This window comes from Equus caballus, chromosome 8 (assembly GCF_041296265.1).
Source record: "Equus caballus isolate H_3958 breed thoroughbred chromosome 8, TB-T2T, whole genome shotgun sequence".
NCBI lineage: Eukaryota > Metazoa > Chordata > Mammalia > Perissodactyla > Equidae > Equus > Equus caballus.
In genome coordinates this window covers 26,389,642-26,405,240 of record NC_091691.1, presented here as the reverse complement: position 1 = coordinate 26,405,240, position 15,599 = coordinate 26,389,642, and the positions used below count along the sequence as shown (strand labels likewise).

General features: G+C 63.7%; 1 protein-coding gene across 41 annotated transcripts in view; it reads left to right on the top strand.

The window, feature by feature from the left end:
• Positions 1-15,599, top strand: part of NCOR2 (nuclear receptor corepressor 2) — a 205,793-nt gene that overhangs the window by 142,479 nt on the left and 47,715 nt on the right. For all 41 annotated transcript variants that reach the window (XM_070275478.1, XM_070275480.1, XM_070275487.1 and 38 more), the window contains one exon: positions 10,444-10,586. In XM_070275478.1, coding sequence (XP_070131579.1) covers positions 10,444-10,586 — 143 coding nt within the window. The remainder of the gene's footprint in view (positions 1-10,443; positions 10,587-15,599) is intronic.

The following is a 15,599-nucleotide window of genomic DNA, read 5'->3' as shown; positions in this document are numbered from 1 at the left end:
AGCAGAGCCGATGGGGGCCTGTGGGCATCGGCTCTGGCTGGCAGGGCTCTGGGGGTGCTGTCATGAGGGGCCACATGGCTGATTTTCTCTGTCTTCCACATCTGCTTTCGTGGTTTCTAGATTGCGTTTTGCTGTGGGGTGCAAAAGAGGCCTTATGGGAATTGTGTGGTATTTCCCCTCTTTTGTTTAATTTTGGTAAAATCCACATAACATAAAACTTATCATTTTGACCATTTAAAAGTGAATAATTCTGTGGCATTTAGTACGTTCACAGTGTTGTGCAACCACCCCCACTATCTAGTTCCAGAACATTCTCATTGCCTCACACGGAACCCGTGTACCCGTCAGCAGTCACTCCCCACCCCCAAGCCCGCCAGCCTCTAGCGCCCCGATCTGCGTTGTGTCTCCGTGCGTCTTGCCTGTTCTAGAGTTCTCCACGAGTGGAGTCACAAGGATGTACCCGTTTGTGTCTGGCTTCTCTCGCTTGGCATTGTGTTTTCGGGGGTGTCCGCGCCGCAGCAGGGGTCAGCGCCTCGTTCCCATTTGTGGCGAGTCGTGTTCCCCAGTGTGGACGTGCCACAATCTGCTTCTGCGTCGTCTGTGGCTTGGTGGACGGGGGCTGGTTTTCACCTTCTGGCTGTTGTGAGTAGAGCCGCCGTGAACGCTTGTGTAAATTGCACGGGTGTTGTGACCGCACATGAGGCCCGGGGCCTCGGCCTTCGGCAGCGCTGCTGCACGGGCACCCACCCACGGGAGAGCGAGGGGGTCCACGCGCACGCCCCGGGACGGCCGGGCTGTGCTCCATGGCCTCTCGCTCCCCCGGATGTGTCTTCTCGTGTGGAGCCCCCTCCCTGGGAACAGGTTGTTGGCGGAGTTGGCGGCTGCCCTCTCCGTCTGGGAAGGTCGGCCTGGGCTGACTCATCCCCGAGACGGGAGTGTGCCCGCCATCTCAAGGTTAGGTCCTCGGCAGCACCAGTGAGCTCATCCTGGGTCCTGCCCATGGGGACGGCAGCACGAGAGTCCCCTGGGGACGAGCACGCCGAGGTCCTGCTCAGTGACATTTGTGATAATGGGATGAGCGCCCGCGCACTCGCCCGTCGTGAATTACAGCAATCTGGACAATTACCACTCAGGGTGGTTGCTGACGGCTGTGTGTTCCAGGTGGTGGTGGGGGGTGCGGGGGGCGGGCAGGCAGGTGCTGTCAGCCCCAGCGGGCCAGGGGCGGGGGCCTAGGGCTGGTGTGGTGCCCTCTGCGCAGCTCTCAGAAACCCAGGAAGGGACCCAGGGACCAGCTGTGCCCGAGACAGGTGGCATTCGCCATCCTTCTGCCTGTCACTTAAATTGACTCAGTGCCTCACCCCGTGCAGAGCAGGGGGACTCGGAGAGGAGCCAGCTCTCACGGAGCCCGGGGAGGTGAGCGGCCAGGTGTCCCTGGGACCCTGGGGTACTGGGCGTCCCGGAACATCCTGGAAGACTTCCAGCAGCCTGGCCTTGGAGGATGAGCTGCAGAGGGTCCCCCATCCCCAGAGAGAAGCCAGACCTCAGCCTCTGGACCTGTCAGCTCTGTGACCTCAGGAAAGTCAGTCAACCTCTCTGTGCCTCAGTTTCCTCATCTGTACAGTGGGAACGAGATATCACCCACTGTGGGTTCCTGGGGCCACGGTAATGGAGTACAGACTTAGGCACCTGAAGAACAACAGGACGTCTTCTCTCTCTGCTCTGGAGGCTGCAAGTCCAAAATCAAGGAGTCGGCAGGGCCGCGCTCCACCATAAGCCCTGGGGCGGGTCCTGCCCGGCCTCCTCCGCCTCTGGGGTGGCCAGCCGTCCTTGGCTCGTAGACATGTCTCCATCTCTGCCTCCGTCTCCACGTGGCCTTCTTCCCTCTGCGCCTCTCCATCCAGATTCCCCTCTTCTAGAAGGATCCGCCCTGATCCAGTGTGACCTCATCCTGACTGGATCACATCTGTGAAGACTGTTTCCCAGCAAGGTCACCTTCACTGGTTGCAGGTGGACAGGAAATTTGGGGGGACCCTCCTCACCCCAGCGCAGCCCCCTTTGTGAGTTTCTGGAGAAAGAGAACAGAAGAGCTGAAGGCGCCGATGGCCTGGCCTCTGCAGCCCCGTCACCGTCCGTAACTGCAGCTCACTCCTTGGCTGGGGGCCCGGGCCCGTCCCCGTCTCAGCCTCCTTTTCCCTAAAATGCAGCTGGGATGCCGTCCCCCGGGCAGGGGCCTGGTGAGGTGGCGTGAGCCACGTGTGACAGTCGTTCGTATACAGTAGGCGCCTAGAAGTGGCAGGCCCGCGGTTCCTCAGTCTCCCTGTGTGGGTCCTGCCTCTGCCCCTGCGGGCGACCCTGGAGGCAGTGGCCACACCTCTCAGAAGGAGCTGGAGGCGAGCAACCCGCTAAGCAGAGGTCAGATGACCCCTGGGGAGGCTCCGTGGCGCTGGGGCTCCACGGCCAGAGGGCACCCCGAGGAAGGGCCCTTGGGCTGACCCCCAGAGCACGACATCACAACAAGGCATGCTGAGCGACAGTCTAGTCCTCTCAGTGCTCCTGGGTGCTGAAACCGCTAGGGCTCCGTGTGTGTAACTTCATCCCCACCAACCTTAGGAGGCAGCTGCTGTTGTTAGTTTCTTTATCCTGATGAGGACACCGAGGCCCAGAGAGGTTAAGTGAGCTGCCCAAGGTCACATAGCTGTTAATTGATGGAACTGGGATTTGAACCCAGGCCCTCAAGTTACAGAGTGGGAATGCGGCTTGTGTGAAGTTTGAATGTGTCAGACCACAGGCCTGGCTGCTATTAGTCAGAGCATGCTGGAGGGAAGAGCATCCCAGCAGAGAAAACAGCAGGTGCAAAGTCCCTGTGGCAGGGTCACTGGGTCGAGTAGGAGCTGTTGAAACCTGGAGAGTGACGGGAAGAGAGGCACGGGATGGAGAAGCCCGTGGGACCGTGGCCTTAACAGCTGTGGGCTGGAGTTTGGCTCTCCTTCTCAGAGCAGTGAGAGGGATGTTGCGTGGGGAGGGCGTGGGACAGGATACATGATAGCTGCAGGGTTCCAGGTGGACAAGTGGGTGCCTCCCCTTCTTGTGTGCATGGAGTCGGGGCTGCCTGCCCGGGGCTCATGCTGACTGGGGACTGAGCATGAGCGGGAAGCAGCCTCCCCAGGACTGAGGCCTCCCCAGGGAGCTGGCAGCTGGCCCTAGGGCCCGGCGCCATGCTGGCAGGAGGGCCAGTCCAGGCGCTGGGCTGGGCTGTGAGGCTCTGGTTCCCCTGGGAAAGGTCAGCCTGGCCTGGCGCGGAGTCTTGACCCAGCTGTGCGGGAGGCCCAGGGCTCTGCTGGCGGCTCCTCCCTGCCCGCCTCCCCCGTGGGCAGGGCTCCAGCTGCAGAGGGCGGGGGAGCCCCCGGTCACACCATTCCAGACCAGGAATAGGCACTGGCCCAGCTCCGTGCTGCCAGCCCCTCCCTGGCCTAGAGTGGCCTGCCTGGCAAGGAGAGCGGGGGCAAGGTGCGTGGCCTGGGGGAGGCTGCTGCAGGGCCAGGCCCGGGGGTCCCCGAGCAAGCCCCTCCAGGCTGGATGGAGCCTGGGCGGACCCCAGCCCTCTCCCCCACCACTCCCCCGGCTCTGCCTGCAGGTCTCGCCCCTTTCACGGAGAGTGAAGGAGAAACCACTAATTGCTTTGCACCTCCGGAGCGCTCAGTGTGCACACGGGCTGGGTTAATTAGTTTTTATGGATGAAGAGTCGAAGGCCCCGGGAGGGGAGGTGTGAGCTCCAGCCGAGAAGCTTGGAGAGGCGGGACCTCCCCATCCATGTGTCCATCATCTCGGCCTCGTGCTGCCCTCAAAGCAGGGACCACAGAAGAGGAACGGCCTGTGTGCTCGTTCTGGACAGTTGTGCACACGCTCACTGAGGCTCACAGGCAGTGTTGTCCAGTGGTTAGTGCCCAGGGTTGGTGGCTGAGGCGCTGACCAAGTGCTGGCCACTTATGGTGCTGGCGACAGTGAGGGCCCAGCAGGACACAGGCCCAGCACTCAGAGCAGGTCACTGAGAAAGGTTGATGAATAGGGGTGGGTGGCATTAAAGGTCCTTAGAAGGGACAAGCGGTGCCCGTCAGTGGGAGCCGTTGCTCCTCGGGCTGAGAGGGACGGCTACGGAGGAGCCACGACGTCACCCGTGGACCTGGATGCTCCTGGCGTGTGGGGAGCAGGCTGCTGCCGTGGGTCAGGAGGAGCAGAGTCAGGGTTTCTGCGTGAGGTCGGGGGACAGCCGGACACGGGCAGGCTCCAGACGCCTGTCCTGTTCCTTCTAGCTCTCTGGAAGATCAAGTCAGGCCTCTCCCAGCCCACCTTGCTCCCCGGAGGAAAATCCACACATTGGCATTCCGGTCGGGTCTTCCCCAGGGCGGGAGACACGTGACGGAGCCTGTTCTCGTGTGGCAGTGCTCGGTGGCTCGAGGATTTTGCATGAGTTATCTTACTTAACCCTCCCAAGGGACCCTCGAGGTGAATTCTCCACATTCGTAAACACACGTGCGTGCACACACGTGCGCACAGATCCTGCTTTGCAGATGAGAAGACTGAGCCTGAGGACTGAGGAATGAGCTGGGGTTTGCACAGCGAATCATATGGAGCCGCTCAGCCCCAGAGCGTCCGCTGGGCTCTGCCCTCGAGAGAAACTGGTGTTGGATGTGTCCGCGGTGTTTCCCTCAGTGGAAGGCCAGGCGACGTTGGGCCATTCTTGGCCGGCACGTTTTATCGTGTGTCGAGAGCAGAGGCAGCTGCTCCCGCCGTCTGTGGTCTGCAGGTGCGCCTCCAGGTGCCCAGGCTCATGTTGCAAAGGGCGGACACGGAGAACGAGGTGGGTCCGTCGGATTCAGCACGAGGTCGTCTCGCCAGCATCCCTATGGAGTTTCAGGACTGGCGGGGTTTGGAAGCTCTGACACACAGTAGGCACCCGGCACGGTGGCCAGCCCAGCGGCTGAGTCCGCGTCAAACCCACCCAGGGCTTGGGGTTTCCAAAATAAGGAAGTGGCATGACTCAGGACTAAGTCTGCTGGATTTTTTTCCTCTCCTTTGATAGTTTTGGGCAGAAAATTTGGTTTCGCAAACGAGTTTCTCTTGGAAGGTGGTGGTTGGCGGGAGGAGGTGGGTGCGCCCCTGGTGGAGGGAACAGAAAGCTTCAGGGTTGTGTGGGGCTGGCTGGGTGGGGGCAGCGCGTCTCCTGGAAGGAGGGGCTGGTCTGCGGAGAGAGCACCTGTGACGTGCCGGGACGCGGGTGGATGGCCAGGTGGTGCCCACGCTGCTGGAGGGCCGCCCCTCCCCCGCCTTATCCCAGCTCAGACCCACAGGCGTGGGGAGGGCTGCCCCTCTGTGGGGCCCTGGAGGGTGGCAGCTTAGGGAGGTGTCCCGGGCAGGGACGTGACAGGGACAGAGGCCTCCCTGGGCTGATCACCACTCCCAGGAGAACGTTTGGTGCCTGGGAAGCTCCCCCCACAAGTGGCCAGACGGCCAGCTACCAGGCCAAGCCCCCAGGCCACCACACCGAGAGCCACTCCTCTGGCCACCGTCCCCGCAGCCTTGTCTTGGTGCTCCGCATCTGTGACTCAGACCTCCCGGCTCCACTTCCTGTCTTGGTCAATTTCACTTCCTGGTTCCTGCCTCCTGACTCTTCAGAACGAAACTCTTTCCTTAGAAATCAGAAGTGGGGTCGGGGAATCCAGACCGCAGGGGATGGTGGCAGAATTGCCGTCTGGGCGCCGCGCAGAGCACTGGCCGAGGGGGAGGGGAGGGTCCACGGGCCACGGGGTAGACCCCATCCCTGCCTCTCCTGGCAGCTACTCCCCGGGCCCAAGGGTGGCGGAGATGCCTGTGGGACGCCTTCGGGGCACTGGGAGCCTTGTTCCTTTGCCAAGTGCCTCCTGCTCACCTAGGGTCGTGGGTGCAGAGGCATGGCGGTCAGTGAGCAGTAGAGCCAGGGAGCTAATTTCAGGGAGCAATAAGTGCTCCCGAGATAAGGACCCCAGGGTGGCAGGGTGGCTGGAGGACAGCTTTAGAGGGGGTCAGGGAAGCCTTCTCCGAGGAGGCAGGAGAGCAGGAGGAGGAGGACAGAGGCAGGTCTGGGAAAAAGCCATAAGGCCAGAAGGAACAGCTAGTGCAAATGTCCTGGGGCACATCCGAGGGCTGGACAGAGAAGGTCCCAGGGGCTGGAGCGGGTGAGCGAGGAGGGAGGGAGGAAGCAGGCTGGACAGGCAGGCGGGGCCTCTGGAGTGTATCCCAAGAGCTTTGGGTCATCGGAAGATGTGAACCAGAGGAGTGACACCATGGGATTGGCATCCTCCAAAGCTGCCTGGGACCTCCCCTGCAGAGGACGGACTGTGGGCCTCAGGTGGAAAGTGCTGGAGCCCGTGCGCGGTTGGGATCTGTTACCCTCCCCTGTCATTGCGCCCCAGGCCGAGGCTGGGGGCCCAGGCTGGGTGCAGGGGCCTACTGGAGACCCAGGGCCACCTGTCGTGTGGCTTTCTGTGGTCGGGATGGAAAGCTGTGGCTGGAGGGACAAGCAGGTCAGTGACCCTGGAGCTGGAGAAATCGGTCGTGACCTGGATGCCGCTCCAAAGTTCAGCTCGGTTAACTTTCAACCTCTGGAGCTGCCTGGACGGCAGTGGCAGGTGTTCCTGTGGGGCCAGGCCGACCTGGCCGCCGGGGCTGCCTCAGAGCCGAGGAAGGAGCGGGCGCGGTCCCGAGACCCTCGGGCAGCAGAGTGCCCTCTGGGGCCTCCAGGCCCTCACCCCCCGAAGTGGGCGGGGGTCTCGTTTGCACTAGAAGAGGCTCCTCAGATCCTGGGCGTCCTCCAGAGTGCCCCACTGGGGCTGGAGGGAGGGCACGAGGGCGCCGACCCCGACCCCGACCTCCAGGGCCCCTGGGAGGGCCGGCCCCGGGCCCGGGCGGGGGCGGGGGGCAGGCCGCAGGTGGAACTGGCGCAGGGGATGACAGCGGAGGGAGCTGTTGGCTCCGGCCGCCAGGTGGGGGGGCTCTGCTTTTCTGAACCCTTGTCTGTTCTTACCGCTGCTGACGCCACCACCGCCACGGATGGGGAGAGAGGGAGGGGGAAGCCAGTGCCAAGTTGGCCCGCCCCTTCTGGACCTGGGCTTCTGCCACGCTCCCCCGCCCGTCCGCTCCCGAGCCTCCGTCTGGAGGTCACATTCAGCCTGACGCGTCTCGCTGGGTCAGGCGGCAGGAAGATCCCGCAGAGCCAGTGACCAGCGCGGAGGCTGCGCACTCTGCTCCGGCGCTGGAGTCTTTGCATTTCGCCTAGCGGGGGCGTTGGGGGTCCGGGGGCTCCCGGCCGCGGCCCCTTGCTGAGCGTCTGTGCTGGGCGCCTCAGTGCCCGGAGGAGCCACGGACGCTGTGCACCCTGGTGACGCCTGGCACGGGGCACCGAGCACACAACTGACAAGTTCCCGCTGCCCGCCCCCATCGGCGAAGGGCACCTCGCACGCTCGCAGCTGCAGGGGGACGGGACGGCGTCAGGGGTGGCAGCGCCGTAGGAGCCCTGGGCCACCACGGGCGGCGGGGAGCTGCTTCCCCGCCCTTCTTGGAGCCAGCCTCCACCGGCCGCCCGCGGTCCCTCCCTCCCTCCTCCTCCTCCTCCTCCTCCCTCCCTTCCTCCTCCCTTCCCCCTCCCTCACCGCCGTTGGACGAGAAGGATGTGAGGCAGAGCTGAGCTGCGAGCAGACGCCAGCCAGAAGCCTCGCAGCCCGACACCGGCCAGCCTCCCGCCTCCCAGCCCGCTGCTCCCAGCTCCGCTCCCCGGAGCATCCTCCAAGCCGTATGTTTCCGGAAAACTTGGCCGAGGGGGAGACGCAGATGAGAGGATGTGAGTGAGTGGCCCCGAGAGGGGACTGCGGGGGCTTTGGGAGCTGGTGGCAGGGACTGGTCGCGGCTGTCAGGCAGCCGGGGTGGGGGGGGATGCGGAGTTCTGCCCCTGTGGGATTCCCCCCCTTTTCCTTGGCGCCCCCTCCTCCGGCCTTCCTGGCTGTCAGGCTGGGGCTCTGGGCAGGAGGGCAGTCACCGCTGGCGAGTGCCCAGAGGTGCTCTCTCTGGGTGGACGTGCGTCGGGGGCCTCGGCGGGGTCTGATTCAGTGGTCGCTGAGGCACGGAGGGGTCTCCGTGCTTCTCCCTGTGCCCTGTACCGGAAGTCTGGGGGTTCCAGAACAGGAACCAGAAGGAAGCCTATGCCAGCCCGCCCCCACCCCAGGGGCCCTGGCCAGCAGTAGTAGAACACCCCAGCCCTTCACTTGGCAGTTAGGGAAACTGAGGCCCAGAGAGCAGAGGGGTCGGCTGGCAGCACACAGCACGCCCTGTCCCGTGCTCCTTCAGGAGCCGCTCGCTCACTTTCTGGAAGGGCTGGCTGACCGCCCCCCCCGCCCCGACTCCCCATCAGCTTCAGCTGCTGCCACGAGGGGAGCTCATTAAGACCCCAAGCCCCCAGCCGGACTCTGAGCCTCCACCTCATTTGTGTGTTGAGCTTGGAAGTGTCAGCCTCCCCGGGGTCTGGCCGCCCCCCCAGGCCCTTGCTGCCCCCCGCCCCCCCAGCAGGCCCAGATGGGAGACCCGCCCTCCCCTCCCGGGGTTCCGGCTCGACGTGTCTGCCTGGGCTCTCTTGGCCCCAGCTGGGGAAATATAAATAAACGCGCGTCCCCGTCGTCCTCCGTCCTCCGCCAGGTTCTGTGGAAGTGGCAGCTGCTGCTGGCGCAGGCGGAGGGAAAGGTCAGGGGGCTGGGTTACACTTGATCCCATGCCCTGGCCCTCCCCTCCGTGCCTGTCCTTGAGGAACCCTGAGGAGCTGCCGGGGAGCCACGTGGCCCCGTGGCCTCCAGGGGAGCAGGTGGCCCAAGGTCCAGCACCACCCCCGCCCGCGGGGTCCAGAGGCGGGAGAGCAGAAACCCAGGTCCCCACGCCCCTTGGGCCCCTCGGCCCAGCCCGGCAGCTTGTGAGTTGCTGGGACCCCTTGAGCCTCAGTTTCCCCCTTCTTGGGGGTGGGGAAGTGCTCAGCGTCCGGGACAGCAGGATGAGGTGGGACCGAGGCTCTGCGGCGCTTTGTGAGCTCCGAATCGCCTGGCGTGCGACGTGCTGGTGTGTTGGCGTTGGGCTGTGATGCTGCCTTTGTTGGAGCCGTGTACGTAGCCAGGTGCTGGCACACGAACGAACGAGTGGACGGACGAGCAAATGAATGAGAGACAGGGACACGAGCGCGCAGGCCGTCGGCCCCCCGCACCCCCACAGCACTGCCACCGCAGTCCTGCTTCTAGCTTGACTGGATTCAAGGAAACGGCCTCAAACTTCCTTCTGGGGAACCTTCCGTCCATCCTCACAGGTCTGGGGCTGGGGCTCGGGGGCCACCGTGTGCCCGGCAGCGAGGCTCGGGCCTCGTGCCTGCCATCCTCGGGGCCAGTCCTGCCCTGCGGCCCCTGGAGGTGCAGCCCTCCCCCCCACCTCCCCTGCAGCCCCACCTGCGTGGGCAGCCGGCTGCCGGGAGATGCTGGCCAGTGCGTGTGTGCCTGTGTGTGACTGTGTGCGCCTGTGTGCCCTGGGAGCTCCCGGGCGCGGCCTCAAGCTGCAGGCCGCGTTTCTGCTGACCTGGTGTTTACGGCGTTGGGTGTGGGGGGGCACGGCTCTGGCCTGAGTCTGCGGGTGTGGAGGGAACTTTCTCTGGCCTGGGTGGGTTTGCGGTGGGTGCTGCCAATTCCTGGTGCTTTCTCCCCGCATCAGGGGTCTGCGAGGCTATATGAAGCTCAGGGAGATACGGGGGGTTGTGGTTTGGGGGGCAAGTCCTCTCCCAGCCCCTCAATTAGCCCGGTGGGCCCCAAGTCCAGGGTGGGCCTGTCGGTGTGCACGGGGGCGCCTTGGGCCCTGGAGGTGCCCCAGTTGACCTGGGCGCGGAGGCTCCTGGCCCCAGCTCACCCGCCGGACTCCACCCTCCGCCCCTGCGCACACGTTCCTTCCCTTCCCGGCCTGGTGCGGCCGGAAAACAGCCCTGTCTCCCGAGGCCTCGTCTGCAGCTGTGAGCGAGTGTCAGTGCTGGGTCACGGCAGCCCGGGGAGGCAGAGAGGTGGGCCCAGGCGGGTCTGTGCCCCGGACCTCAGCCCTCAGCCCCAGGACCCTGACGGGGGCCTCGGTCCTCGGCGGGGGTGCACCCGGGGCGAGTCCCGGCCCCTCCCGGCTCCTGGAGCCCAGGCCTTTCCCTAAAGCTGGGGAAGACCCCCACCCTCTCCAGTGCACCCCCTACTGCGTCTCCTTCTGGAGACCTTGGACCCGAGCAGGGAGCCCCCGGTTTGGCATTGGGGCTGCTTTCTGTGCCAGGCTCCGTGTGTCTTGTAGGCCGTGGGTGCAGCCCCCTGCCTGTCCGGGCCTCTGCCGCCCTCACCCGCCATCCTCCCCCCGCAGGTCTCCTGGAGCACGGCCGGAACTGGTCGGCCATCGCCCGGATGGTGGGCTCCAAGACCGTGTCGCAGTGTAAGAACTTCTACTTTAACTACAAGAAGAGGCAGAACCTCGATGAGATCCTGCAGCAGCACAAGCTGAAGATGGTGAGCCCCACCCACACGCGGCCTGTGTGCCCCACGTGGGGCTGCCCCTGGAGCCCTGCGCAGGGTGTTAGGCCAGCTGTCTCCCCTGGGACTCGGCCCCTTGGCTTCTGCTCCGCGGTGCCCACGGGTGGCCCCCAGGTGGATCTGTGCCGTAAACATCCCTCCTGGGTACTCGGACAGGCGCGTGCCTGCCGTGCGCCAGGCCCACCCTCCCACCTCCGCCCCCAGCAGCCCTCGGGCCGACGCCCCTGGGGGCCTGCAGTGCCAGCTCAGGCTGTGGAGGAAGGAGGTGGCGGGTCGGGCACTGACTCACAGGGATTTGTGGCTGTTGGCGCCTTGGGACAAAAACCTAGAGGCAGAGGGACCCTGTGGGAGCATCCCCCCACCCCGTTTGGCCTCATAGTCTTAGCTGCCCGGCAGTGCCAGCTCAGGCTGTGGAGGAAGGAGGTGGCGGGTCGGGCACTGACTCACAGGGATTTGTGGCTGTTGGCGCCTTGGGACAAAAACCTAGAGGCAGAGGGACCCTGTGGGAGCATCCCCCCACCCCGTTTGGCCTCATAGTCTTAGCTGCCCGGGGAACGGAAGGACAGGTCGCAGAGAAGCAGCCAGCACTGGCCTCCCAGGGGCTCAGGGGAGGGCAAGACCTTTCTGTCCCCCAGGAGCACAGAAGGGGCTGGCCGCCTCTCGGAGCATGTAGATGGTCTCCACGGAGATAGCCGCTTCCTGCAGCTGTGACTGGGGGCGGCCGCTTTTGTCTGTCTGTCTTTCCATCTTTCTTTCTCTCTCCCTTTGGGCTCACTTTTGACACACTAGGCATTGTCACCATTTCAGATCTGGGGAAACTAAGGCTCAGCCGAGCTCAGAAACAGCTGAGTTGGGGTTTGGACCCATAATATGTGAGCTGAGGACCCGTGCTCATAGTCAGAGGCTGTGCATTTCCTTGTAGATAGGAGGGGGCAAAAGGGAGACAAGGCTCTCCTCCCCACAGGATCTCCTTGTTCCGCAGCCCCCTGGACAAGGCGCCTGTTGCTGGGTTTAAAGTGTGTGTGGCCTGTCTTGGGAGGCCATGCTGAATGCTCACCAAGGTCCAGAGAGGGTGAGCAGGCTGCTGAGGTCACACAGCATGGGCAGGCCAGGGACACAGTTATCCTGTTGGAACTCTCCTCGAGTGCTGTGCAGAATTTAAGGGCCTCCATTCCCAGCCCCTCTGAGTGCTCCAGGCTGGAGGGGTCGCTGTTCCCTGCCCCCATTCCCCGTCACGTGGGTTAGACCACGCCTCCTTCGCCTCCCCCATCGCTGTCAGATGGAACTGAAGCTGGTGTTCCTCAAGCGTCAGGCTCCGTGTACTCCGGGAGCTCTGCTTTTTTCTAGAGTTTCCAGGACTCTGGTTTCCGCAGGGAGGAAGGCTCAGAGGGGCTGAGGACGCAGAGCACCTGTGTTTAACTCCTGCCGAAATCCCTTAGAGCAGAGGGGATGCAGCCCCGTGGGGGCCGAGGGCTGGAGGGGCCCGGATGTTGGCAGTGTCTCTGGGCACCAGCTCAGGGTTAACTGGGGCAGGGGGGAAGCATCGCCCAGGCACGAAATATCATCTTCCTTCTCCTCCCCTCCTCCCTCTCACCTCTTCTCCCCCCGTCCCGCCCCTCCCAGCCCTGGCTGCAGCCCGTGTTGCTCCGGGCTATTGGGTGACGGGCAGCTCCTCTCCCAGCCTGCTGGCCCCACGGCCTCACTTCCAGGTTTCCTCGGGGCACCATCCTGTGCTTCCCCGGGGACCCCGAAACTTGACAGCATGGGTTGGAAAACCAGAGACCCCAACAAGGTGGATGGTGCAGCCCGGGCTCAGGGACGAATGTGGGGTCAAGTTCTGGCTTGATGACCTGGCAGCTGTGTGACCTTGGGCAGCAGCTTCACCCTGCTGAGCGTCAGTTTCCTCATCTGTAAAGTGGGGGAATAGTGGCCCTACCCCGAGCGCTGGAGAGGATGGAGTGAGTCACCACCTTCAGGGAGCTGAGTGCACGCTTCGTGAGGGTCCACTGCCCCCACTCGTAGGAAGATCATCATCATTTTGTTCCAAAGCCACTGGCCCCTTTTCTCCTCGGGGGTTTTGAGGTGCTCTCTTGCATGGTGTGTGTGGAACAGCCATAGCAGGGACTCTGGATGCAAGAGACCTAGGTTCAAATCCAGACTCTGCCACTTACTAGCTGTGTGGCCCTGGGCAAGTGGCTTGTCCTCTCTGTGCCTCAGTTTCCCCACCTATGAGATGACAATGATAATAGTGCCCACCTCAAAGGGCTGTTGGAGGGATGACGTGAGTGGACGGGTGTCAAGTGCGGAGAACGAGGCCTGGCACGTCACAAGCACCCCGTGAGGGAGAGCCTCAATGGTGGTGGTGCTGGCGTGCTCATGCCGCCAGATGCCCGGTGGCTGCGGTGTCGCGTCTCCCTGGCGGTCAGTTGGGTGTGGAGTACGTCTGCTCCTGAATTGGCCTAGTGGCTGACTGGTTGATTCATTCATTCCTTCATTCACTCATTCCTTGTAAGCGGCAGCCAAGCAGAGCGGTGCAGGTGGCTCTGGGCTCGGGGGCTCACAGCCCAGCCCTGCTGTCCTGACTGGTGCCCGCGGGTGTGTGGCCTCTCTGCTCTGTGCCTCGGTTTCCTCCTCTGTAAAACGGGAGGTCAGACCGGGACCACTGGCGGCCTGTCGTGGGAGCAGGTGCGTTCCCGCTGGAGGGACAGTGCCCAGTCCTGCTCCACGCTCGGGAGGCGCCAGGCGCTATCCTCGTGTGCTCAGCCAGCCTGTGCTGAGTGCCGACCATGTGCCAGGGAAGCAGCGGCAAGTGCCGCAGGGGACACACGGGGACGGGCCTTCCTGCTGGGCTGAGGAGCTGGGCACTTCTTGAGTGGATAGTGGGAGCCACTGAAGGTGCACGAGCTGAGGGCAGTGCAGCCGGGGCTGGGCTTGGGGCGGGTGGTGCAGGGCTGGGAGAAATGCCCCTGAGCTGATGGGGCAGGTCCCCCGGCCCAGAGCGCTCTGGCAGGAGGCAGCCTTGCTGGCAGCCTGTGGAGGAGGTGTGGATGGGGGGGACCCCGCAGCCCTGCTTGGGCCCCCATCCCGCAGGTGAGGATGCTGAGGCTGAGGGGAGCAGGTGCCTGCTGAGACCACAGAGGGGTTTGGGCCCGGGTCCATAGGCGCCCCAGCTTCCGTTCATCGACCATCCCTGTGTGACTAGACGTGGCTCACACAGCACGCAGCAGAGGGTGGTCCTGCTGGGCAAGCGGGGACCAGAGATTGGGGGCCGGCAGCGCGTTCTGAGGCCAGCAGATGGCGCCGATCGCTTCCTGAGAAAGGGTGATGTGGGGGTCGGGGTCAGCTCTCGTCCCCACCCACCGCGAAGAAGCGGGCTTATGTTGAGGGTGGCGGGGAGCAGAGGCGGGGACCCGTTGCAGGAGGTCGGGTTCAGCCCGGGTCCGTCCATCCTGACAGCAGCCACCCGTGGCGCGGGGGTGAGTTCCCTGTCACTGGAGTATGCGGGCGGCCTCACAAGATGCCACTGAACTCCGTGACCTGTGCCCCCGCCCCTCCCCCACCCTCCCGTCCCCGGGAGGAAGACAGGTCCGTGGGACGCCTGCAGCAGTGGCAGCCACCCGGCTGCTGGCCAGGCCCAGTCTGGAACTCAGGAAGACGTGTCACCCTTGGCCAGTGCAGGAAGGAGTCGGGGAGCCAGAGGGTCAGCGGGTGTCCCCTCCAGCCTTGCACCAGGCCTGGCTGGAGCGTGGCTGTGGGCGACGTCAGCAGGAAGCGAGATGGGCGGGCGGAGCGCGTCCACAGTTATGTAACGTTTGGCATTGGTGACTTCTCTGAGGCTTTCCCTCCCCTTCCTTATGGCCGAAGGTTACCCTTTCCTCTCATCTGTGGACGTAGGCCCTGGGGCCCAGCTTCCCTGTTTCTCTGTCTCTGTCCACCTCAGCCCAGGCTCCTCCTTGCCTTGTTTTCCTCTGTTGTCTCTTCCATCTGAGGCTGCACAGGCCTGCAGAGAGAGATGGTCCAGGCAGGCAAGTGCTTGAACCTAACCTGCATTCAGGTCTGGGCTCCTCGAGTCATGAGCTGTATGATCTTGGGCAAGTGTCTTTGCCTCTCTGAGACAATGTCTTTGTCTGTCAGGTTCATTAATGTAATGAAATAGTTAGAGAGCGCCTATTCTGTGCCAGGCACTGTTCCAGGTGCTCTGGGAATACAGCTGAGAAGAGATGGCAAAGATGCCACCCTCGAGCCTGGTTCCAGCTCAAGAGACAAATGAACACACACATAATTTCAGAGTGTGGTCTGAAGGTGGTAAGATGAGGGATATGGTAGAAAGTGATTGACAGGGGTGAGCGTTAGCTGGTTTTGATGGGTAATCAGGGAAGACCTCTCTGAGGAGGTGATATCTGAGTCAAGCCCTGATGGGAGCGAAAAGTATCTGGGAGAAGGATGTCCAGGTGGAGGGACAGCCAGCACAGAGGCCCTGTCGGAGGGCATTGTGGCCACGTTTGCTCAAGGCGGGCGGCCTGTTTGTAGTGGCGCGACGGGGGGAGCGGGGGTGGACGAGCAAGGTGGAGAGGCGGGTGGGTCCGGGTCCAGATTCCGCAGGGCTGTGTCGAGGGAGAGGCCTTGGGGTTTTATGTGGAGGGTTTGGGGAGCCCCTGGAGGGTTGGAAGCAGGGGCAACGTGCTCTGATGCGCAGGGCAGCTGTGCTGGTCCTGCGAATCCATATGCGGAAAATGCTTGGCACGCCGTAGGTGCTCAATAAAGGTCCGCTGTGGCTATGAGCCCTAGTGTCGCCAGCATCCCCCTTCCACACGCACTGCCCGATCCTGGGTTGCGGGCCGCGTGTGGAAGGAGTCTTGGGACCCTCGCTGAGTCCCAGCCTCTCTGTCTTCACCCCGCTTGGGCAGACGGGGCCTGGGCTGCGGGTGAGGCCGACCCCCGAGACACCGCACATCACCAGGCAGACCCACGTCCCGGCTGGGCCGTAGG